This window comes from Rhinopithecus bieti, unplaced genomic scaffold (assembly GCF_001698545.2).
Source record: "Rhinopithecus bieti isolate Rb0 unplaced genomic scaffold, ASM169854v2 scaffold_44159, whole genome shotgun sequence".
Taxonomy (NCBI): Eukaryota; Metazoa; Chordata; class Mammalia; order Primates; family Cercopithecidae; genus Rhinopithecus; species Rhinopithecus bieti.
In genome coordinates this window covers 556,437-581,612 of record NW_016818573.1, presented here as the reverse complement: position 1 = coordinate 581,612, position 25,176 = coordinate 556,437, and the positions used below count along the sequence as shown (strand labels likewise).

At 51.2% G+C, this 25,176-nt stretch overlaps 1 protein-coding gene across 1 annotated transcript in view; it reads right to left on the bottom strand.

Annotated features, from left to right (window-relative positions):
• PACS1 (phosphofurin acidic cluster sorting protein 1) overlaps positions 1-25,176 on the bottom strand; it is a 67,026-nt gene that overhangs the window by 8,539 nt on the left and 33,311 nt on the right. The window contains exons 5-20 of the mRNA XM_017857190.1: positions 23,714-23,858; positions 23,358-23,449; positions 23,194-23,274; positions 20,159-20,218; positions 19,173-19,333; positions 18,715-18,808; positions 12,082-12,162; positions 9,373-9,488; positions 9,096-9,231; positions 7,440-7,544; positions 6,652-6,758; positions 5,785-5,939; positions 5,482-5,592; positions 3,735-3,793; positions 2,989-3,032; positions 2,460-2,502 (exon numbers count right to left, since the gene is read on the bottom strand). Coding sequence (XP_017712679.1) covers positions 2,460-2,502; positions 2,989-3,032; positions 3,735-3,793; positions 5,482-5,592; positions 5,785-5,939; positions 6,652-6,758; positions 7,440-7,544; positions 9,096-9,231; positions 9,373-9,488; positions 12,082-12,162; positions 18,715-18,808; positions 19,173-19,333; positions 20,159-20,218; positions 23,194-23,274; positions 23,358-23,449; positions 23,714-23,858 — 1,590 coding nt within the window. The remainder of the gene's footprint in view (positions 1-2,459; positions 2,503-2,988; positions 3,033-3,734; positions 3,794-5,481; positions 5,593-5,784; positions 5,940-6,651; positions 6,759-7,439; positions 7,545-9,095; positions 9,232-9,372; positions 9,489-12,081; positions 12,163-18,714; positions 18,809-19,172; positions 19,334-20,158; positions 20,219-23,193; positions 23,275-23,357; positions 23,450-23,713; positions 23,859-25,176) is intronic.

Below are 25,176 nucleotides of genomic sequence, written 5' to 3'. Positions count from 1 at the left end.
TCAAGCCTGTAATCCCAGCACTTTGGGAGGCCGAGATGGGCGGATCACGAGGTCAGGAGATCGAGACCATCCTGGCTAACACGGTGAAACCCCGTCTCTACTAAAAATACAAAAACTAGCCGGGCGAGGTGGCGGGCGCCTGTAGTCCCAGCTACTCGGGAGGCTGAGGCGGGAGAATGGCGTAAACCTGGGAGGTGGAGCTTGCAGTGAGCTGAGATCCGGCCACTGCACTCCAGCCCGGGCGACAGAGCGAGACTCCGCCTCAAAAAAAAAAAAAAAAAAAAAAAAAAAAAAAAAAAAAAAAAAAAAAAAGAACACAGTCACAGACTAGGTGAGCATCCAGGTTGTGGTCTGAAGTGACAGGTGAAGTCCTGGGCCCTATCACCTAGGCCCAGTCCCAAGCAAAGAAGCAGCTGGGCTGGGAGTCCAGAGGGCTGGACCCTGGTGGGGCGAAGTCCACCGCACAGGTCTGCAGGTGGTTGCCTGGAGGCTGCTGTGACAGCAACGCTGTGTTCGCTGAAGTCTGTCCTGATTCTCTACGCGTCCTTCTTTTGATTCCCGGAGAGGAACAAATTGCCACTCTGGGGCTTCCTGGATACAACACCCCTTCTCTCCTTGTTCGCCTGGCATTGGATGAGGTTGCTAGCTCTTTTGGTTTTTAATTTGTTTTAAATTTGTTATCTCTCTCTCGGTTGCGAGGCCTGAGTGAGCAGCAACTCACAGCTCCACGAAGATGTGTCAAACCACCAGCCGCAGCTATGGGCTATGGCCCTGGGGCCTGTAATGTGGCTATGGGAGCAGCCCAGGGGCTAACTGGGGAGTGGCTAGACTGCAGGATAGGAGGCTCTGCAAGGCACGAGAAGGGGCTGCTGGATTTCCCCAGCTCAGGTATCTCCTGAGATCACCCAAGACATCCACATCTTGGATGTGCAGAGAGCAGGAAGAACACGGAGCTAGGCCCCGTCATCCACATGAGCCCCTCCCTGTCTAGACACTACAAGGAAGCCTCAAGGAAATTACAAAAAAAGATACAAGCTGGCTGGGCATGGTGGCTCACGCCTGTAATCCCAGCACTTTGGGAGGCCGAGATAGGTGGATCTCTTGAGTCCAAGAGTTTGAGACCAGGCTGGGCACCATGGCGAAATGCCATCTCAGCAAAAAAATACAAAAATTAGCCGGGTGTGCCATGCGCGGTGGCTCATGCCTGTAATCCCAGCACTTTGGGAGGCCGAGGTGGCTGGAGCACGAGGTCAAGAGATCAAGACCAGCCTGGCCAACGTGGTGAAACCCTGTCTCTACTAAAAACACAAAAATTAGCTGGGCTTGGTGGCAGACACCTGTAATCCCAGCTATTCGGGAGGCTGAGGCAGGAGAATCACTTGAACCTGGGAGGCAGAGGTTGCAGTGAGTCGAGATCATGCCACTGCATTCCAGCCTGGCAAGAGTGAGACTCTTGTCTAAAAAAAAAAAAAAAAATTAGCCGGGCATGGTGGCATGTACCTGTGGTCCCAGCTACTCTGGAGACTGAGGCAGGAGGATCACTTGAACCCGGGAGGCGGAGCTTGCAGTGAGCTGAGATCGTGCCACTGCACTCCAGCCTGGGCGACAGAGCCAGACTCCATCTCAAAAAAATTAAAAATAAAGAAAAAGCTGGTTTGGAAGGGAAATGCAAAGCTCTTGTAAGTGGAAATCGGAGTTTTCGGTCCTGCTCTGGTGCCATGCTCCGGCCCCTGGCAGGGATGCACAGCTTCCCCGGGCCCCTCCCTAGGTCAGGCTGAGCCTGTGGCCCAGCTGCTGATGAACAGACGGCCAGCAGTGCACCTGCCATCAGAGACATCCACGGGGTTCTTCCTTGACTTTCAAAGTTTACTAGTGTAGAGATTTCTCCCCAGCTAAATAGAAAAGGAAAGAAGAAAGCCTTCCTCTCAGTGGCCTATCCAACCATGAAGACAAAAGTATCTGTTTTCAGACTTTTCTGAATGCCGCCTTCCACTACTGCCGAGGCAGCTCCCTTTCCCCTGAGCCACGTCTGGACATCATTCCCTGGGCAAAGGCAGCAAGGTCAGGGCCCGGTGTAATAAACAGGAGACACCAGTGATGGACCCAGGAACAGTGTGTGATTTGGAAAAGGTGGACGCTAAAAGGGACAGCCTAATCCACATCCTGGCCCAGGGTTTCTCCACCTCCGCACTACTGACACTTGGGGCCAAGCCATTCTCTGCTGCGGGACCTCCTGTGCACTGGAGGGTGACCAGTGGCACCCCTGGCCTCCACCCACTGGCTGCCCCCAGTATAACAACCAAACACGTCTCCAGACACTGCCAGGTAGCCCTTGGGGGCAAAATCTCCAGTGTCTGGAGAACCACTGTTCTAGATGAAGCTTTTGTTTTCCTGCGTAAGGGGGAACAGGAAGACCAGGAGAATGGGTGGGGTGCCGAGCAGAGGGAGTCAGTACTCACGCCAATGAAGGGAATAAACTTCTGATAGGAGTCTTCATCGGGGCTGTTGGGAGACACAGGAGAGCGTCACAGTAGTAGGGGAGACAGGGAGGAGTGCTGGGGAATGGGCCTTTCCTGTCTCACTGTGGCTGCAGCGGATGCTGTGCTGCCTCCGCCTGTCACATCCCGGGGCGGCATGGGGAAGGTCTGAGACTTGGTGGGCATGTGGAGCTCACAAAATTACGGCAAATGACCTGATCATGCAAACTATGCTCCCTGCTTCCCACGTCTGAGTTCCAGCTATGAGGATGGGCTGCTTTATACTGAGGGGCAGGCAAGGAAACTGATGAACTCAGGCTCCTATGGGTGGGAGGCTCTGGGCAAGGAAGGAGTGCTGGGGAGGTGGCGGTAAAAACCACTCACATCCTTTTGGGTTCCTATGAAGGAATGTAGCATGTGGAGAAGGAAAATGTGAAAAAGCAAGGAAGACTCAAGATTCCTCTAACTCACCCAACCTATTTTTAAGAAACCCCTCAAAGTCAAAACTTACAACTTATGCCGGCAGGTCAGCATGGCTTCGGCCACGGGAAGTTGGTGTGTCGTGGCCGCCCCGTTGACGTACTGCATCACCCGCCCCGCCACGTCCAGTTGCTCTGCAGAAAAGCCAAGAGATCACTAACTGCCCCACTGACTTCAGCTGGCAAACCTGCAGACCCTCTCGGAGAGGGCTCCCTTCCTGAGACCCATTAGACTCTCAAGTTGAGTGAAGGATGGGGCTTTACGGTCCTTCTGGTTTGAAGGAATCATGAGCCCAAGGATGGTCCTCTCCCTTCCAATCTTTGCAGTTCCTCGAAGCCCTGCTCTTTCTTGGGCCACTCACACCCTTCTTCTCATGCCTACTTGCTCCTGCCTGTCCTTGCGCATACCCATCTGGTGGCCTGAAGGAGCGTCACCCCACAGACCTTTGCCATCACTTCCTTCTCAGCTGCGCCAGGCCCTCACTACCTCTCAGCCTGGAAGAGCTCAACCTCATTCTGATACCTGCCACCTTTATTTTTTAATTTTAATTTTATTTTATTTTGAGACAGTTTCACTCTGCTGCCCAGGCTGGAGTACAGTGGCATGACGAGTGCAGTGGCGTGACGAGTGCAGTGGGCGTGATGAACCCGGTGGCGTGATGAGCGCGGTGGCGTGATGAGCGCGGTGGCGTGATGAGCGCGGTGGCGTGATGAGCGCGGTGGCATGATGAGCACGGTGGCGTGATGAGCACGATGGCGTGATGAGTGGTGGCGNTTGGTGTGTCGTGGCCGCCCCGTTGACGTACTGCATCACCCGCCCCGCCACGTCCAGTTGCTCTGCAGAAAAGCCAAGAGATCACTAACTGCCCCACTGACTTCAGCTGGCAAACCTGCAGACCCTCTCGGAGAGGGCTCCCTTCCTGAGACCCATTAGACTCTCAAGTTGAGTGAAGGATGGGGCTTTACGGTCCTTCTGGTTTGAAGGAATCATGAGCCCAAGGATGGTCCTCTCCCTTCCAATCTTTGCAGTTCCTCGAAGCCCTGCTCTTTCTTGGGCCACTCACACCCTTCTTCTCATGCCTACTTGCTCCTGCCTGTCCTTGCGCATACCCATCTGGTGGCCTGAAGGAGCGTCACCCCACAGACCTTTGCCATCACTTCCTTCTCAGCTGCGCCAGGCCCTCACTACCTCTCAGCCTGGAAGAGCTCAACCTCATTCTGATACCTGCCACCTTTATTTTTTAATTTTAATTTTATTTTATTTTTGAGACAGTTTCACTCTGCTGCCCAGGCTGGAGTACAGTGGCATGACGAGTGCAGTGGCGTGACGAGTGCAGTGGGCGTGATGAACCCGGTGGCGTGATGAGCGCGGTGGCGTGATGAGCGCGGTGGCGTGATGAGCGCGGTGGCATGATGAGCACGGTGGCGTGATGAGCCAGGTGGCGTGATGAGCACGATGGCGTGATGAGCACGATGGCGTGATGAGTGGTGGCGTGATGAGTACAGTGGCGTGATGAGTGGTGGTGTGATAAGTGCGGTGGCGTGATGAGCCCAGTGGCGTGATGAGCGCAGTGGTGTGATGAGCCCAGTGGCGTGATGAGCACAGTGGTGTGATGAGTGGAGTGGCATGATGAGTGGAGTGGCGTGATAAGTGCGGTGGTGTGATGAGTGGTGGCGTGATGAGTGCGGTGGCGTGATGAGTGCGGTGGTGTGATGAGTGGTGGCGTGATGAGTGCGGTGGTGTGATGAGTGGTGGCGTGATGAGTGCGGTGGCGTGATGAGTGCGGTGGTGTGATGAGTGGTGGCGTGATGAGTGCGGTGGCGTGATGAGTGCGGTGGTGTGATGAGTGGTGGCGTGATGAGCCCAGTGGCATGATGAGTGCAGTGGTGTGATGAGTACAGTGGCGTGAGTACAACCTTCTGGTCTCAAGCAATTCTCACACCTCAGCCTCCTGAGTAGCTGGGACTACAGGCGCACACCACCATGCCCAGCTAATTTTTGTATTTTTGTAGAGATGGGGTCTTGCTATGTTGCCCAGGCTGGTCTCAAACTCCTAGGCTCAAGTGATCCACCCACCTTGGCCTCCTCAACTGCTGGGATTCCAGGTGTGAGCCACTGCGCCCTTGACCCCTGCCACCTTTATTTGATATTCAAGAAAGCACCTGGTTGGTGTGGCGTTATTCATTTACCAAGTGACTGTTTCATCACTCGACTGCCATTCTCTGCTCCTCATATTTCATTTCTACAACTAGAGATGCCCTGCCCACTACGCCAGCATGGCCGTCGTTCCTTCCAGATGAACAGGAGCAGAGCAAATAGCAGAGGCTGAAAACAGGCAGAGTGGAGGGGCTGTGCACAGTGAGCCTCCACTTAATAAACACTTATGGAAAAATGAATGGGCAGAGTGACCGGGAAGGTGAGAGCTGCAGGGAGGAAAGCAGCATGACCTCAGCCTCCTTCTGCAGCCAGGCTGGCACCTATGGACCCCGGGGGTGGAAGTAAGCTCCTTACACAGGGCCATTACCTGACACTGGTGGCTCCGAGCGACTGAACAGATCTCTCCAACCAGAATCCAGGAAGGAACTACTGTATTTACTGTCAACTGACCCCAAGTATTTGGCCACAGGGTGAGAACCTGGTAGATGGAAAACCAGAGGTGTTGAATTGATCAGGAGATGAGACAGTGTGGGAGCAGCTGTCCCTGGCCATGGCCTTGGTCTTCTTGACTGTCCTTTCCTAGGCCCCAACCCCACCATCCTGTTCCAGACAAGGTATCTGTCTACAGAACCCTCATGCCCAATGCCCTCCTGGTGCTGCCCGTCTTTACCGAGGGGAATGATGAGGAAGCGCATGTAGCCAAGCCAGTCGGAGGTCTTGTTGGCCAGGGACTTGACAAAGAACCTGAGGATGGAGCTCAGGTAGCTCTGGCCTCCCACAGCAGCCACCTTCACTGGCCTCGGCATGGAAGAGTTGCAGTTGCAGCTGGGGAGGAAGTGGAGTGTCATAGCAGTGCTCAGGCGGTGCCAGGATCCTGCCCAGCAGGTGGCCCAGAGCTGACTTTCTGTGATCTCAACAACCCACAGGGGAAAAGCAAACCAATCCACAAAATAGAACAGACAGGATCATACAGGGAATAAGCCACAGTACTTTCACAACCAAGAGAAAAATCCGGGTCAGAGGGCATTGCCCATGAAGCAGACAGAACAGCTGAAGCTAACGCAGGGTGCGTGCCCCCAAGCCTGGAATCCACAGTTCTCTTTTACAAGGGCAAGGGACTCAGGCCTTTTAGGAAGGCCCTAAGGATGGGGAAGCACTGACTTGAGGGTGGGGGAAGCACTGACTCTTGAATGTCTAGCAGCATGTTGCAGTTGGAAGGAATAAAAGATCTTTTTAAAACCTGTGTGTCCTCTCCATCATGGGTTAAAGAGGATAAAGCAAGTCAAGGCATGGCAGGAGTCCACGCAGGGAGGCAGGGAGCACAGGAATTGATATTTCCACCCCTGATCCTCTGGGGTCTGCAGGGGCCTCGAGCCTCATAGCCTGCTGCTGCCACCCGCCCCCCAAAACATGCGCCCCTCTGCAGATTCTTAGTCTGATGAGGCCAGGAGGGTCTATAATTGCTTAGAAGTCAGGGTAGGAAGATGAAGTCAGAGGGAATCCCTAAGGGCAGGAGAGTGGAGGCCAGAGCCCTTACTAGCGCTGGATCCGGGTGAGCAGGGCGGACAGCACAGCCTGGACTTCCACGGTGGAGCAGGTGCACACCACAGGCTTCCGCTGGTCCTGGAGCAGCTCAGCCACATACTGGGATGGGGAGGGAGGAGAGCAGGGACACAGGTGAGAACACATCACTCCTTCACAAGGGCCAAGAGGCAAGCGAGGCCCAGACCAAGCTGCAGGGCCCCTGTCCTCTGCAGTTCAGACTGAAACTGGGCAAAGGCAGCCAGGTCTCCAGACTGCCAGTAAGGAGAGGGTGGGGCCGACCCACGAGACACGCAGAGTGTGAGAGATGGCAAGGCTTAGGGGGTTTCATATGCTAGGACACTCCAGGTGTCCCTGGCACCAGTGTCTAAGTCAGGTAGACAGCGCTGAGGGAGCAGGCAGGGGTGCTCTGCCCTGCTGACCTGCCTTCACGGGGTCAGCCCTGGAGGTCACAGCCAGGTGCTTCTCGAGGGGCCTCCATTTTGCTATGCTGCCTGACGCTCCTGGCGCCCTGGAGGAATTACTGTTGCTTTTTGTTTGTTTCTTAACATATAAGGAAGCTGAGGTACAGCAAAGTTAGTGACTTAAGATCCTGCAAGTTGGACAATGACAGAAATTGGACTAGAACTCAGAGTTCTGGGCTCAGTTCAGAGCAGGCGGGGGCTGATGAAGGGGTGAGTTTCTCATCTCCCCACGCAATAGCATGGAAGCCACACTGACAATGCACCCCGGCATTGCCTGCCCTCCAGGACCCCCACGTGGTCTCGCAGTTTCAGCACTTACCTGGCCCTGCCAGTCAGTGGTATTCACCAGGATGACATTTTCTGGAAGGGCTGCATCTGACACCAGGATCTGATTCAGCTGGTCATATACCACCTTTCTTGGAATCTGCAGGAACAAAAGTGTCTCTTGTTAGGGAGTCCCCAGGGAGCCTGAGGACAGGGCTGCTGGACTGGTGCATGGGGAGTCCCTGGAGCAGGGGTGTTCAGAGAAAACAGATATGAGGCCTTTGGGAGGGAGATTCAGTCTCCCACTGGCCAGACCACGATGTAAAGGAGGAGAAAGCAGCAGCAAAACGAGTCCTTAGAGGACACACGGAGAGAAGGAACAAAGCCACAGTGGTTGTCTTGCCAGGGCAGGTGGAGAGGGAGGTGCAGCAAGCCTCGTGGATGGGAAACGGTGTGGGTGGCAGGAGGGGCAGCAGCATAAGAACCAGGAGAGAAGAGGCAGAGGGCGGCCAGCAGGTGCTCAGAGAAACGGAAACGAGGGCAGTGGGGAGAGAAATAATGAGAGTGGCAGTGAGTGCTGTGTGGGGACCTGCTGTCTAAGGGAAAAAAAGGTATTTCAGGAACAGTGATTAACAAGAAGGACAATACCTCACCCCAGGCACTGGGCTATTCTAGCCTCAAGTTCATTTTCAGCCATGTAATAGCATGGAGCTCAGGAGGCCACACTGACAATGCACTTGATAAGTTATCAGGGGAATGAACAGGCTGGCTATTTAACCCTAGCAGAACTGAACTGTGTGAGGTGTGCTGGGAAAATCCCTGTCCCAGATCTCTGACACCACAGCCCTTCAAAAGGAGAACACAATTCCCAAGGCCCAGTTGCTTCTGACTTCTTCTCCAGCCCACTCTCAGGTCCTTCCATTGAAATAGTTTAATATGGCCGGGCGCGGTGGCTCAAGCCTGTAATCCCAGCACTTTGGGAGGCCGAGACGGGTGGATCACGAGGTCAGGAGATCGAGATCAGCCTGGCTAACACGGTGAAACCCCGTCTCTACTAAAAAATACAAAAAACTAGCCGGGCGAGGTGGCAGGCGCCTGTAGTCCCAGCTACTTGGGAGGCTGAGGCAGGAGAATGGTGTGAACCCGGGAGGCGGAGCTTGCAGTGAGCTGAGATCCGGCCACTGCACTCTATCCTGGGCAACAGAGCGAGAATCTGTCTCAAAAAAAAAAAAAAAAAAAAAAAAAAGAGAAATAGTTTAATATTGTCGGCTTCTGGGCTTGAGAGCACGATGACCGACCACAGCTCCCGACTCAGGTCGGAAGCTCGGGTCAGGGTGTCCCATGAGATCCAGAGGCTGCTGTCCTCTGCAACATCGGATTCATGGCACAATCTCCAGACTGACGTCTGATGGAGGCAGAGACACCAGTGGTGTGGAATCGACACTCGCAGCCGGGCAGGCCAGGACCACATAGCATTTTTGGCTCCCGTGCCTGTGCCCTAGGGGTCGGCGTGGAAGCCAATTCCACACTGGCAGTAAGTAAGGAATATGGAAGACCTCTCTAATTTAGTCTTTCTTCAAGAGTTTTTGTTCAGAGCATTTCCAAGTATTCCTCTTCTCTCCAACTAACTGTCCAAGGAAGCCAATAAAATAGAGCCTGAAGTTCAGGGAATCTCAGAGGGTCCTGGTGTTTTGGGGGGACGCAGAAGTACCTGCGTGCTGTGGCCCAGATCTGGGGAGCGCTCGCTGTCCGAACTGTTGGTCCTCTCACTCAGGGGCTTGGAGAGCTGCCTCTCCTTCAGGGGCGTGCTCCTCTTCTGCCGGGGTGTGTGTACCCCTTCCACTTTGCTGCCAGGGAGGTGGAGAAAGGGTGGTGAAATAGCCCCTCCAACCCCAAAGCCACTGCCAGCCCTACTTTACCTCAGCCCCGAAGCCCACACTAAGCACAGCTGCAGCCGGTACCCTCTGCTTCCTTTCTATCTGCAGTACCTGGGGGAGGCAGAGCCCTGGAGATCTGTTTTGCTGGACTTCATGGGAGTTTTGACTTTCTCTGGCACAACCAGACTCGTGCTGGCATCTCCAAACATGTCCTGGTCGGTGATTTCCTACCATGGAGGAGAGGAAACAGTGAAGATGACCTCCCACTCAGTGACCACCCAGGAGCCTCCTTGGACTGGCCAGGCCCCATCACCATCCTGAAGAGAGTTACTCATTCTCTTTTCCTGAAAGCAAGCGGTCCTAAATCTCTTGGCAAAGGAAAATCGCCACTGTTCACCAGTAACTGAGTACAGCCCGTGGGGGAACCGTATGCTGCAATCCAGTAAATATCCAGTTACAAACGACCTGCTGGCAAACAAAGACTGGACTGATGACTTGCTGTCTCCAGGAGTGAGAAGGGGACCCCTAGATGCATCTCCTTGGTGCCCTGACCAGACCTTATCTGGTCTAGAAGACCAGAGAGGGCCACAGCCCCATTCCTCACCTTGGCCAAAGCCAGCTGCATCTCCCTTGAGATTCTCCCTTCCTTCCTCCTCCCCACGCCACCACTGTCTGTCCCTGCTTTGGCCACACTCTCACATCCACCCTCTCTATCCCACCTTCTGAGCCCAGGCCTTTGCCTTTCCTCAGATCACTTTTTTTTTTTTTTTTTTTGAGACAGAGTTTTGCTCTTGTTGCCCAGGCTGGAGCACAATGGTGCAACCTTGGCACCACCACAACCTCCGTCTCCCAAGTTCGAGCAATTCTCTCCTGCCTCAGCCTCCCGAGTAGCTGGGATTACAAGCATGTACCACCATGCCTGGCTAATTTTGTATTTTTTCTTTAGTAGAGATGGGGTTTCTCCATGTTGGTCAGGCTGATCTTGAACTCCCAACATCCTTTTTAATTTTTTTAGACAGGGTCTTGCTCTCTTGCACAGCCTGGAGTGCAGTGACATGGTCTCAGCTCACTGCAGCCTTGAACTCCTGGGCTCAAGTGATTATCTTACCTCGGCCTTCCAAGTACAGGTGCATGCCAGCATGCCTGGCTGATTTTTTGTATCTTTTCTTTTTTTTTTTTTGTACAGATGGGGGTTTTTCCATGTTACCTGGGCTGGTCTTGAATCCCCAGGCTCAAACAATATGCCTGCCTCGGCCTCCCAAAATTACTGGGATTACAGGTGTGAGCCACCACACCTGGCCAAGTCTGATTCCTTAGTGGGGCCTCTGAGGTCCGCCATGAACCAGCCTGGGCCACCTTTCTAAATTAATCACCCGTGCCTCCTCCCTGGGCCCACTACCTCCCTAACGCTCCAGCCCTCAGGAAGGACTCTGCTCTCCATGCAGGCTGCGTACCTGCCTACTTCCCTGCCTCTGCCTTGTCTTTATGTTTTCAAAATGCTTACTGAGGGCATAACTTCTATAAAATAAGAAGCACAAATCTAGAATAGTCAACTTGAATTTTTATGCAAATATGCCCCCAGGTGACCATTAACCAGATCAAGACAGAAGGTTCCAGCACTCCTGAGGGCTCCCTATGCCCCTCCCCGTCCCCTGGGTAACAGGTATGCTGACGTCACTCTCATGGATTAGTTTTGCCCGTTTGTGAGTTTCACAGAACTGGAATCCTATGGCGTGCATTTTTTGGTATTCAGCTGCTTTTACTCACTCAACATTAAATTGCTGAGATTTGGCCAATCCCTGAAGAGTTTTAATCAGGAAGTGACACAACTGGAATTTAATTTTGAAAAGGCCACACTGTACTTGCCACGTGCAGTACGGACCACATTGGGGCCACAGTGGAAGCTGGATTATTCAGATTACTGGTGAACTAGAAAATATAAGTTAGGATAGTGAGTTTCAAATTAACCTTGAATCAAGCCTAAATATATAAGATCTTTAGTCTTATTTACTATAGAAAACATAAGGCTAAAATAATTCTATCACAGATTCTAGTCAACTCCCAGCAGGTCCCACCGTGAGGCTCATCCCTAGATAGCATTCCGTAAAGTTCTCTGCTCCTTCCCCACAAGGGTCCTGCCTCTGGTCCCATGGGATGAACTTTGATGTAACCTGCAAAGCCCAGCTCAGACATCGCTTCCCCAATTTGCATCCCCTGTACCTCCTGGGACTCTGCGGAGACCCAGGGAGGTACAGGGGATACAAACTGTGGCTCGCTCATCTTTGCATCTTCAGTGCCCAGCACAAGCAGGTGCACAGGAAACGTGTGTGCAATTCAACATGTAAAAAAACTGGGCATCCCAACCAACTCAATTCCACTTCACTGGGGCTTAGGCCTGCACTCCTGGGCAGCTCCAGCACCTCTTAGAACATGGACCAGTACCAGTCAGATACTGAATGTTGTGGGTTGCCTGGCTGCAGAAAGAGCAACACCCAAGGAGGAAGGGACGATTTTCCAGGGAGAACGTTGGTGACAGATGGTGAGAAGTGTCCCCAACTAGCATTTGGTCAGCTCTTATTAAAGGGCAGAATCAGGACATTTCTGGTATATTAAGTTTGAGAGCAACTCGGTATCTACACCAGGTAGTAGGTTACATTCCACAGGTAAGTATTTCAGGAGAAAAGAGAGTGCAGGACATTCATAAGCCCGTAGATTTAGGTGAAATTTCTAGGGTGGTCCTGAGGGTCCTTCTGCCTTTATTTCTAAAGAGACAAACACTATATTTGAAATAGCTGAAACAGGAGACTGACCCATACATACCAGAGTGTCTGTTTCAGTCAAGCTGTCATCTTGGTTTTTAATCCAAGTAGATTTAACTTTTTCTAGAGCAGCCAATTCCATCTGCAAAAATTACAAGAATTAGTTATCACTGATCCAAATAACTACCACTTTAATTTGTTTTACTAGGTCCCTATGAAGCTTAAAATACTTTCATTTAATCTCAAACTTCATAAAATCTTCAGGGCTTTTATGTTATGTGGGGGGGGGGGTACATTTCTGTGAAAACCAGGTTTTGGAGGGATCAGTTATCTTTGTCATCAAGTCAATAACACAGGGAGATTCAGAACCCAGAAATTCTGACTCCCACGAGATGTCACTAGGGAAGAGAAGCTCAAAATTTAGATGGCTTTGCTACTGCATCCATCAAGTCTTTGACCCTGGATCCAGTGAATACCCTTGCCCAGGAAGGACACCAGGAAGAACTCCTTTGCTTGCCAGAGAAAGAAGCATGCTAGGTTCAGGTCTTTGATTTTGAGACTACAAGATATCCACGGTAGCCAAATGCTTTTTGCCTGGTGGGAACATCCAGAAAACCCTCTAACAGGATATACTAAGCAGAAAGACACCCAATATTAAGCCATTTAGGTGTAAATTAATTCTCCATTTGTCCCCAACTCTTATTAGCATTTCTCATAAATATTAAACATTTCCTTTGCAAATACAGATACATAACCAGATTTTCATACTTGTTAATACTGCTTCTTGCTACGCAGACAGCAATTCAAAGTCACCAGCAGTGACTTTGGGTTTGTAGGTCTTAGATGCAGGGAAGGTACTGGCTTTAGTGAATCTTTTTGTTTCTCGTAGGGAACCACAGGTGACAGAAAATATAAATGATATCTCACTTCCTCCCAATGACTCAAAGTCCTTTCTCTGAGTCAATCATGTAATACCGAGAAGCATCAGGCTAGTAAGTTCAGGGTCACCTAGTAAACTATGGAACAAGGATCACCACAGCAGGCTCCCTATGCCACACTTTAAACCAGGGTTCCTCCACCTTGGCACAATTGACATTTGGGGCTGGGTCATTCTTTTTTTTTTTTTTTTTTTTGTGAGACGGAGTCTCGCTCTGTTGCCCAGGCTGGAGTGCAGTGGCACAATCTCGGCTCACTGCAATCTCTGCCTCCCGGGTTCACGCCATTCTCCTGCCTCAGCCTCCAAAGTAGCTGGGATTATAGGCACCTGCCAACATGCCCGGCTAATTTTTTGTATTTTTAGTAGAGACGGGGTTTCACCTTGTTAGCCAGGATGGTCTCGATCTCCTGACCTTGTGATCTACCCACCTCGGCCTCCCAAAGTGCTGGGATTACAGGCGTGAGCCACCGCACCCAGCCGGGGCTGGGTCATTCTTTATTGTGGGGGTCTGTCCTGTGTACTGTGGGATGTCTGGCAGCGTCCCTGGCCTCTACTCACCAGGTGCTGGTAGTGGCAACTCTCCACCCCCTAATTGGTGACAAACAAAAATGTCTCCAATCATTGCCATATGTCTGGGAGGCAAAATCATCCCCAGTTGAGAATCCCTGCTCCAGGCCATTTGCTGGACTAACTCAGCATGCCTGAGCTAGACCCTGGGACCCCAGATCTTCAGACGGTTTGGCTTGTGTAATGGCTCACAGCCACAGAACAGGTTGCTTCCAGATTGCAGAGCTAGCTCATTTACACCTTGTCTATATGATCAGCCAATGTTTTTTTCTTTTTCTTTTTTTTTTTTTTTTGAGACTGAGTCTCATTCTGTTGCTCAGACTGGGTGTAGTGGTGTGATCTTGGCTCACTGCAACCTCTGCCTCCCAGGTTCAAGTGATTTTCCTGCCTCAGCTTCCCGATTAGCTGGGATTACAAGTGTCCACCACCATGCCTGGCTAATTTTTGTATTTTTAGTAGAGATAGGCTTTTACCATGCTGATTGACCAGGCTGGTCTTGAATTCCTGACCTCAAGTGATCCTCCTGCCTCAGCCTTCCAAAGTGCTGGGATTACAGGCGTGAGCCACCACACCCAGCCTTGGCCATGGAAAAGCTCTGGTTAGACCTGAGACTAAAGATAATTTCACTCCATTTTGGATCTCAATATGACAAATTAATTAAATGTGTTTTAAAGAGAATGAACTGGGTGATAACACAGGTCTGCCGGGAGGTTTTAAAGTAGCATGCCTTATTGTTAAGCCCTATGACAGCTACAGCATTCCTTCCATGTCAAGGCTGCAACATTTAGTAAGATCTTTATTCCCCCCAGCTTTATTAAGCTATGATTGACAAATAAAAATTGTATATATTTACAGTATAGAACATATTTTGATGTATGGATACATTGTGAAATGATTAAATCTAGGTAACTGGCATATCCATCTCCTGTTAATATCTTTAACTTAGATTGGGCTTAGAGGACACCTGCTGGCTATTTACTGGCTCTTCCAGATGTCCCAAATAATCCTCCTGGGGACAAATTCCCAACTTCTCCACATTTCTGTTCCTGCTTCTATAAACACTAAAGCACTTCCCGCCCCCCCCGCCCCAAGGATGCTGGAACACCAGCAGGACTCCAGCTGTGTCTGACCAAGTGTTTGGCATTGGACGTGGATGAGACAACACTGGAGGTTCCCCAGCAGTCTGCACTACTGTGCCCATGGACAATGTCAGCTGCTGAAGGGTAAGAGTGTAGGCCTGTGTCAGAGAGAAGGGGGCAAGAGTGGTAATACGTAGGCTATCATTTCATGAAGGACTAGGCTCTAATGGCATTATTTATAGTGCTGTGGAAATAGCGACTTAGGCAGCAGGCAGTCCTGGCTGGAAGTCTGCCTCTGTGGCTGCCCTAACTGAAGCACTGTCAGAGCTCATTGTTATCAGCTTGGAGAACCAAATTATGTTGCCACTGTGTGCTCAAGTCTTGGGAAAATTCAACAACTGGAATAATTTTTATCAGCAGAAATTCTTTCTGGTTCTAGCGATAAACTGAATCCTCTAAAATGTGGGGAACAAAAAGCAAGATTAAGAAAAATAAATAAATAACAGTGCTAGGAAACCAGGGAAGAGAGGACACAAGTTGAGGCAGTGTGTGCACGCCTGCCTACATGTGCACAATCTCGTGGTTTTTCCTAATCCATTCAGAAGTTCTCCATTTAAGAGCACAGCCTTGTTCTGCTGTTCCCAAAGCGCCTTTCATACCAAAGGATTCCAAAGTTCCACACCCACATCCAGACATATGGGGCCCTTCAAAATAGAAATATCAGCACAAAACCAGCAAAGTGAGTCTGAAACCTGGCCAAGGGAACCAGAATTTGAAGGACTCACTAAAAAGACATCTAGATTCTATCAATTTTAGGAGTCCAAAACTGAAATGGCACTAAGGAATTATAATAATAAGAGCAATAGTAGTCGGTGAGCAATGAGCAGTGTTCTGTATGCAGTAAGTCAGTCAGGCACACCCCACAGGGCAGTCTGATGTGCATGATCCTGTTCCAACTCCTCACTACCTTGGGAGGCACGAGCTTTAACATGTTCCTCGAAGATGAGGAAGCAAAGGCGTGGTAACGTGCCCAAGATCACACAGCCAGTGGAGTGGTGGAGTCAAGACTCAAACTCAGAAGCTCCACTCTGTCTCAAATGTGTTTTTTGCTTAGACAGGGGCCCTTAGGCCACCATATTATAAAGGCTGACACTCAATTGGCTTTTTTTTTTTTTTTGAGACGGAGTCTTGCTCTGTCACCTAGGCTGGAGTGCAGTGGCGGGATCTTGGCTCAATGCAACCTCTGCTTCCCAGGTTCAAACAAATCTCTGCCTCAGCCTCGTGAGTAGCTGGGATTACAGGTGTGCACTACCATGCCCAGCTAATTTTGTATTTTCAGTAGAAACAGGGTTTTGCCATGTTGGCCAGGCTGGTCTCGAACTCCTGACTTCAAGTGATCCACCCGCCTCGGCCTCTCAAAGTGCTGGGATTACAGGTGTGAGCCACCGTGCCCACCCTCAATTAGCTTTTGAGCCAAATGGGCTCCCACACCGACACCACAACCTTACAGATGAGGCACCAAGGCTCAGTTTGTCTAGGTAATTTTTTCTATTTAAGTTTTAGAAATCAGGTAACTAACATTTATTGAACACCCACAGTGTTAGGTGAATACCTAAGTGCTTACTGCTTTTGGGGCACTGTCTCAGTAATTTAGTTACATTAGGGAACTTGCTCTACATTCCTGGAACACTGAGAAACAGTCCTCCCTCAGCCGGCTCCCAGGTTTCTTTCTAGAGTCATCCCATATAGTTCAGAAGGAATTTGCCTCTCATGGCCAGGGTTCGGGTCTGCCCATGTGGATGGTGTCCATTCAGCAGGGCCATTCAGCAGTTCCATGTGAGGAAAAGCACCTCCAAGCCACATCCTAAACACTAATACTAAAGAAAGTGAGGTGGCTGGGTACACACTGCACTCCAGCCTGGGGAGTAGAGCAAGACCCTATCCACACCCCCTCCCCCCCCAAAAAAAAAAAAAAAAAAAAAGGCTGGGGACAGTGGCTCAAGCCTGTAATTCCAACACTTTGGGAGGCTGAGGCGGGTGGATCACCTGAGGTCAGGAGTTTGAGACCAGCCTGGCCAAAATGGTGAAATCCCATCTCTACTAAAAACACAAAAATTAACAGGGTATGGGTGGCACGTGCCTGCAGTTCCAGCTACTCGGGAGGCTGAGGCAGGAGAATCGCTGGCACCTGGGAGGTGGAGGTTGCAGCGAGCCGAGATTGCTCCATTGCACTCCTGCCTGGGTGATAAGAGCAAAACTCCAACTCAAATAAAATAAAATAAAATAAAATAAAATAAAATAAAAAATAAAATTGAAAGTTTTTTTTTTTTTTTTTTTTTTTAAAGCGAGGTCTCCTCAGTTCTTGGATCCCCATGAACCCGGCCTGGAACGGCGTCTAGGGTGCAGGGTCTGCAGGGGCAGGCCTGGGGTTTCTCTCAGGGAGGAGTCTGTTTGGGCTGCAGTTTCCCACGCATTTCCTCACTAACGCCACGTGGGGCGCTGTCCTAACCAGGAAGAGCGGTGAGCTGGGAGAGAGCCCCATCTGGTGGCAGCAGGCAGAAGGGCAGCCAGGGGATGCACCAAGAGACGGTGGTTTCCAGGATGGAACCTGCCCTTTCAGACCCGTGCTTTTCAGTGGTGGAGGCCTCGCCTGTTTCCCATCATCTCCGCACAATTACTACCGATTTGCAGGGCGAGTTTGGTATTCCCCCTGGTGAACAATGACTAGGCTTCATCTGCCAGTAAAGCAGGAGGACTTAAGGAGGACTTAAAGGACGTGTTTCTTTGATCTGCAGAAAAGACACTAGGCTTTGGAGGGCAAACCCTAAGCTGGGCACTCACATCGCTACAACGCTCACTTGCCTTCCATTGTAAACGAAGGAAGAGCAGCTTCCTAGGGCCTGAGGTCGCTTCAGGATCGCCCCCACCCCTGCCTGTGATCTGCTGAGGGAGCAGGGCCTTTCCTAGGAGGTATGGAGCAAGGCCCAGGTGGTGGTTCTGGCTGTTACAGTAAATGCCCCCTTTTCCCCTTGCTCACCAGGAAAAATGGAAACTTCTTGACTAAATTATAAACTTTCTCGGGGCACTGCTCCCCTCTATGGATTCTTGGTCCAATAAAGCCTACTAGGGCCTCCTGAGCACATCTCAGTGGCTCCCCTACTCTCCATACCTGCTCCTTCCCCAGCCTGGTGCAGGGCCACTCACCACTGGCCAAATGCCCACTCCATGCCACACTCTCCGCTACCACAGAACGGACATGAAGGGAGAGGTTTTTGTTGAGACAAGGTCTTGTTCTGTCACCCAGGCTGGAGAGCAGTGGTGGGATCACAGCTCACTGCAGCCTCTGCCTCCTGGGCTCAAGGGATCCTCCTGCCTCAGCCTCCCGAGGAGCTGGTCTACAGACGTGCACCACCATGTCTGGCTAACTTTTGCATTTTTGCTTAGGCTGGTCTCGAACTCCTGGCCTCAAGTGATCCACCCGCCTCGGCCTCCCAAAGAGCTGGGATTACAGATGTGAGTTACTACACCCAGCAGAGGGGGAGGCTGTATGTGTTCTGAGAGGGAAGGCTCCAGGCCAAGGCGACAACAGACCAAAAGAACAACTCGGCCCGACACAGCAATGACCCCAAAGAGCTAAGCTCCCAGTTAGACTGAGGGGAAGAAAACTGAGGTTGAAACAAGATGTGGTCACTTTTCTTTTTTCTTTTTTTTTTTTTGAGGGAGTCTCGCTCTGTCGCCAGGCTGGAGTGTAGTGGCTCAATCTTGGCTCACTGCAACCTCTGCCTCCCAGCTTCAAGTGATTCTCCTGCCTCGGTCTCCTGAGTAGCTGGGACTACAGGTGTATGCCACCACGCCTGGGTAATTTTTGTATTTTTATTAGAGCCTGGTTGTCACCACCTTGGCCAGAATGATCTCGATCTCTTGATCTCATGATCCACACGCCTCCGCCTCCCAAAGTGCTAGGATTACAGACATGCGCCACTGTGCCCTGCCAATGAGGCCACTTTTCTAAGGTCACAACATGACCCCTGATCAGAGATGCAGAGGGTCGGAGTGCCGAGTCCCGACATGCCATGGTCCCGCCCCGCCCCGCAGCCGCAGTCGCGCTCACAGGGCTGGTGGTGTCTTTTCCGAGGCTGCCCTTGCTGTTGAGGCTGCCAATCTCCGTCTGGGAGCTGGACTGCGACATCCCCTCAAAGAAAGGCCTGTGGTGAAGAGCACAGCCAGGGTCAGTGCCGCCAGGGCTCAGAACAGCACGCTGGGAGAGCTGAGTGGAGCTGGCATTCAGGGCGGGTCAACAAGCTACGGGTGTCCAGAACGCCCGGTGAGCAGGGAAGTGCAAGGTGAAGAGGCGGGTCGGGTCAGGGGAGGGGGGGACTTCCTGAGAGTCCTATAGGACTTCTGTCAGTGAGAGGCAAAACAGTGACCTTCTCCCAGAGAGCCAGAGGTTCAGAAAGAATGAAGGACCAAGATTCCCTGGTAATAGAGGGGACAGTGAGGAAGGGGGTCAGGAGACTGCTATGGCCAGGAAGGAGAGTCTGGAGGCCAGCTAGAGAGAGGGGGGCTCACTTGAGCTTGGGCTTTGGAGTGCTAAGGATGCTTTCTGTCTCCTCCATCTCAGGGCCACTGTCGCTGGGGTTGTACATCTCCAGACTGTCATACAATTCATCCAAGTCCTCTTCCACTTCCCGGATCTGCTCGCGGGACACATGCTCCAGCCCAAAGCCCACCTGCAGGGGAAAAAAGAGTCTCTGAATTTAGGGTCACCCCTATTAACAATTGTGGTTGATGAGCAGCTCCTTTCTCTTAGGCCACCCTTATAGTCCTGCTTAAGGGACACGCCAGAGCTTCACATGGCTGGAGTAACCTTCACGTCATTTCCATGATCCAGCCTGAGGGAGGGGACATGGTGAGGCCACCTTCCCCCCGGTTTCTGCCCCCACTCCACACTGTGAAGCTGTGCCAGGAGGGACAGCTGAGGAATCCCAAGGCCCACTGCCCGTGTGGGCCCGTCCTACCTTCCCTACAGCCCACAGGAAGGCAAAGCAATCGCTCTCAACAATTTTCCTCTTTATTCTTCTGTTAGCTCACTTAGAAGCCTGTAGAAATGGGTCCCTCTGGAGCCCAGGGAAAAGACTACTTCTCTCTCAGCAGCCCACTCCTGGTTATTCCACGGCTGACCACCAAGAGCATTTCCACCTCACAAGCTGCTGCTCACTGATGTTCCCGTGGTATAAGAGGGGAAATTAAGTGACAACCACAGCAGCACCCGCCAGGTCTGTCCCTGTATCGCACACCAGAGGCTTGGGCATCACCAAGGGTTGGGCGTAGCTGTGCTGCCCTGCGTTGTGTGCATAGCCTCTTTCTCTCCTCTGCTCGTTTAAGTCCTTCTTAGCCACCCTCTTCCTTAGGGCTCTACCAGGCAGGCCACGGGGAGCAGGAATATTAATCCCGGAATCCTGACTCTCAGTAGCAATACAGAGTGTACACCAGGGATGCTGGGTGAAACCCGGGGAACTCAACTCACCATTAACCTTGGGAGTAAGGGGCCGTACCTCATCTGAAACTTTAAACCGCTTCAGGAGGGCCACAAACTTCTGTTTGATGTTAGGTTGCTGTAGGGACAAATCGCATGATAGTTCTCAGCAACGTCCACTTGGGGTCAGTTCAAGTGAACAAACACCCACCAGAGCCCACTTTCATGATGAGCTATGGGAGGACACGAAGACTGGAGGACTTGGTCTCTGCCCTTGGCATTCAAAGCCTTTCGGGAAGACAGGCCGAATTCCAGTGTGGCTCCTGGGCCTTGGGTGCAGCTGTGGGGAGAAGCAATGTCTATCCCCAGGTCCTTCGCCCCACTGTGCCCCAACACCTCCCAAATGTGGGTCTCCAGCTCATCTCTTTCGCTTGCCCTTCAGATCCACAGTGCCCACTGCTGACTCCCACCTGCGCATGCACAGCATGGGCACCTCAACCTTACCAGCTCCACGGTGGAACGCAGTGTCTTCTCCTTGCACTCTGATCCTCTTACTGATGTCGCCAACACACTTGAACCCACATCTACGCCTGGAGTCTCTCCCTCCCGTTCTCCCCACAGGCCCATTCTGGCTACCATGGATCCTCCCTTTTCCATCTGTGACACGACTGTTTCCATTCAGGCCTTTCTCCTCGACTCTCTGGGATCACAGCAATAGCCTTCAGCTGACATCTCATGCCCCGCCCGCCTGTTTCTGGTCTTGTTCCCTCCACAGCCCACAGTGGTCCTTCCGCGTGCAAACCTGCTCATGCTACCCTCCCACTAGAAGTCTTCACTGGCCTCCACTACTTGAACAGAGCTCAGCGGTCAGGCCTGTAAGTGTCCAAAGCCCGGGTCTGCCTGTTTCTAACCTTATCTCTCTATTTGACCCTTCACACCCCATAGTCAAGTGGAAACTCACTGCTTCGAGTTCCTGGGAAAAACTGCATGCTGTTGTACTGGGCCTTTTTTTTTTTTTTTTTTGAGATGGAGTTTTGCTCTGTTGTCAGGCTGGAGTGCAGTGGGGTGATCTTGGCTCACTGCAACCTCTGCCTCCCTGGTTCAATCGACTCTCCTGCCTCAGCCTCCTGAGTAGCCAGGATTACAGGCACACGCCACCACACCCAGCTAATTTTTGTACTTTTAGTAGGGACGGGGTTTCACCATGGCGGCTAGGATGGTCTCGACCTCCTGACCTCATGATGGGCCTGCCTCGGCTTCCCAAAGTGCTGGGATTACAGGCGTGAGCCACCGCACTGTCCTGGGCCTTTATATAGGGTATCTTCTGCCTTGAATAAAAATTTTGCCCAAATCCGCTTGGTGAAGTTTTATTTTAAAAAACCTCTCTCAGCATCTCATCTGGAAAGCTGTCCTGGCACTTCTGGGACAGGTGGCCACAGTCCCCTGGTGTCATTGCAAAGCTATGTCTTTTGGCACCTGTCCTACTAGGCTGTAATTATTTGTTGAAATGTGTGGTGTCACTAGACGCTGTGCACTTGATGGCATGGACTGGGCCTTATCTGTCTCTGGGCATGATGCTTAGCTTGTGGTCATATGTACTTCCTGCCTGAATGACAGACTTGCTGCCTGGGGATGAAAACAATGAACTTGCGAGACCGATAAATCTTCAAAGAAAGGGGAGAAAGGGCCTTCACAGCAGAGAAAAAAAAGTCGAGCTCCCAGTGACAGAGCAGCATGAGACATGTTCAGAGAAAGTCAAGTACATCTGTGTTCTTGGTGAGAGAGAAGAATGCGCATGCACAGAGGAAACAGGCACTAAGGGAGGTCACTAAGTCTCGGGGGTAGAACTAGAAAGTGCCTGCAGCTTAAAAAAAAAAAAAAAAAAAAAAACACTTCTGGAGGAGTGAACATTAGCAGGAGCATGAATTCCAGTCAAGTGCCAGGGTCATGCCAAGGAGACCCCACGTAGGATGAGGTGACTTATTAAGCTCTGGGGGCACCTGTAGGGAAGAAAATAGGGCCACTTTCTGGTTACAGAGCAGGAAAAAGAAAGACTCAGCAGCAGGGGCTGACTACAGAGAGATCCTACAGTCACTCCCTATTTCCAGAGTGCAATGGAGGTCAAGCATTTGGGGCACTGGTGACACACCTTATGGGGACCATCTGGAGCACCAATCAAGATATGGATACCTGAGGACAAGGAAACAGTCCTCCCGCTCCCTAGTTGCTGACTGGATGGGAAATCCAGTTCACAGTCTTGCAGATTTACTTGAAGTCCAGTGACACCTCAGTGTGATGGGAGAGGTGACAGCATCTGGCCTCCTCTCATCCCTGAAGGGGCAGGCATCTCAGCTCTCAGGGGGGTTGGTCCCTAGGCTAGCTCTGCACTGGGGAGAATCAGGATGCCTCTGGGGAAATGGAGCTGTGAATTCCCCTTCGGAAACGTTCCCAGCACTTCTGGCCCTCTCACACTTCATGCAGGTACTCCAGAATCTGTTAAAAGACCACCTAGGAATTCAGGTTTTTAGCTTCCTAGTCCAGGACTAAAATGTCATCAAAACAGTGACTCTTGCGGAACTCTTAAGGAGGAAAAGTCTCAAAAGGCACCTGGTCTCCAAGGTTATGGATCCGTTAAGGCAGGAACAATACCTGATGTAATTAAAGCTTAGCAAGCCCGGTCACAGGAGCACCCCACGACTGGCCTATTATCTCTGCATAAGTTCAGCACATGATTAAAACAACTCCTAGAGGGAGCTGGCCTTCTCCCTGCAGAGGACAGCATGTGACATGAAGCAGCCACTGGAGTGTGTGGGAGGCGGTCTGTTCCCTGACGGACCACTATCTGTTCTGAATTCTAAAAGAAGGGTTCTCCTCCTTTTTTCTATCCAACAATAACATGAAGGATATAACACTCTTATCAGTAATGGTGGTTCCCAACAACAGTGAGTCTAATTGGGTGGTGGTGAGGATACACAGTGTGCATCGGAATCATTGACGGGATGACCCTGTGTTGATATATTTTAAGAAGCCTCTTCTAGGCCTGAATATGCTGCTGCCAACCTACCCCCAGACTGAAAATCTTAGCCAACCACTCCCCAGACCTTTGAGGCTCACCCTTGTGATGGCAGAGGTTGAGGTTAGTTTCCTCCGGGTCTTCTTTACTTTCCGGAGATCTTCGTCTTCATAGAACAAGTCCTAAGTGGGTACGGGGACAGAATGAGGGTGGGAAACCCCAGGAGTTTCTTGGATGCTCCACGTGAGGGACCATGGAAAGTTACCTGCCCATGCAATGGATCATCGCTGCCTTCCTGTTCTGATGAGAAACTCTCTTCCTCTTCCTCAGAATAATTGTCAATATCAGGAGAACGATCTGCAACAGACACCTGAGTAAGATAACCTTGCAATGGGAAGATCTAGCCCAAGAGACTTCGATGGGCTGGAATCAATGGTTCTCTTTGGGGGAAACACAGCCAGGGTGGAAGGGAGGGCACGGCCAAAGCCACATTTTACTTCCAGGGGTCTCTAAAGGTCTCTTGCCCAGGAATATTTCCTGTCTTGCTCAGCTTTCAGGCACTGTCTTGTTCAGCTTTCCCAGGATGGGCTGTAGGGTCTCCAGACGCTACATGCATCTTACCAGAGAGCTTGGATTTGATTCCTTCATGGTCGATGGGCTGGCTGGACAGAGAGTAGATCTTTATTTCTGCCACAGGCACAGACACATCCTTCACGTTGCTGTGTAGGCCAAGCACCAGTGCGCCTTCATTAGGATGCTGCATCACCTAGGAGCGAGGGGAGGTGGTGGAGGCATGTTACTACAGAGGCACCTGGAGAAACGCAGCCAAGGAACGCACAAGCCCCCCCCGCAGCAATAGCATTCTGCTGATACATTTTCTTCCTCACTTTCAAATCTGTGTCTACTGTCCTACTGCTTCATGGTCTTACTTTTATTATCATTATTATTATTATTATTATTATTTTTTTTTTTTTGAGACAGAGCCTCTCACTGTCACCCGGGTTGAAGTGCAGTGGCACAATCTTGGCTCACTGCAACCTCTGCCTCCCAGGTTCAAGTAATTCTCCTGCCTCAGGCTCCCAAGTAGCTGGGATTATAGGCATCTGTCACCATGCTCAGCTAATATTTTTTTGCATCTTTAGTAGAGACAGGGTTTCACCATGTTGGCCAGGCTGGTCTCAAACTCCTGACCTCATGATCTGCCCACCTCGGCCTCCCAAGTGCTGGGATTACAGGTATAAGCCACTGCACCCAGCCTGTTTTTTATTATTATTAAAGACAAGGTCTCACTCTGTCACTCAGGCTGGCATGCAGTAGTGTGATCACAGCTCACTACAGTCTCGACCTCCCAGGCTCAAGTGATCCTCCCGCCTCAGCCTCAGTAGCTGAGACCACAGGCACACACCACCATGCCCAACTAATTTTTAAATTTTATGTAGAGATGGGGTCTCACTATGTTGTACAGGCTGACCTCGAACTCCTGGGCTCAAGCAATTCTCCTGCCTTGGCCTCCCAAAGTGCTGGGATTACAGGCATGAGCCACTGCACTTGGCCTAAGGTCTTAGCTTTAAAATTATCCCCAGAAGTGCTGGTCAGGGCCATGTGCTTAAAGATAACAATCACGATTGAAAATGGTTGCTCGGGCCGGGCGCGATGGCTCACGCCTGTAATCCCAGCACTTTGGGAGGCCAAGGCGGGCGGATCACAATGTCAGGAGATCGAGATCATCCTGGCTAATATGGTGAAACCTCGTCTGTACTAAAAATACAAAAAATTAGCCAGGCATGGTGGCAGGTGCCTGTAGTCCCAGCTACTCGGAAGGGTGAGGCAGGACAATCGCTTGAACCCAGGAGGCAGAGGTTGCAGTGAGTCGTGATCATGCCATTGCACTCCAGTCCGGGCGACAGAGCAACACTCCATCTAAAAAAAATTAATAATAAAATAAAATAAAGGCCGGGCGCGGTGGCTCAAGCCTGTAATCCCAGCACTTTGGGAGGCCGAGACGGGCGGATCACGAGGTCAGGAGATCGAGACCATCCTGGCTAACACGGTGAAACCCCGTCTCTACTAAAAATACAAAAACT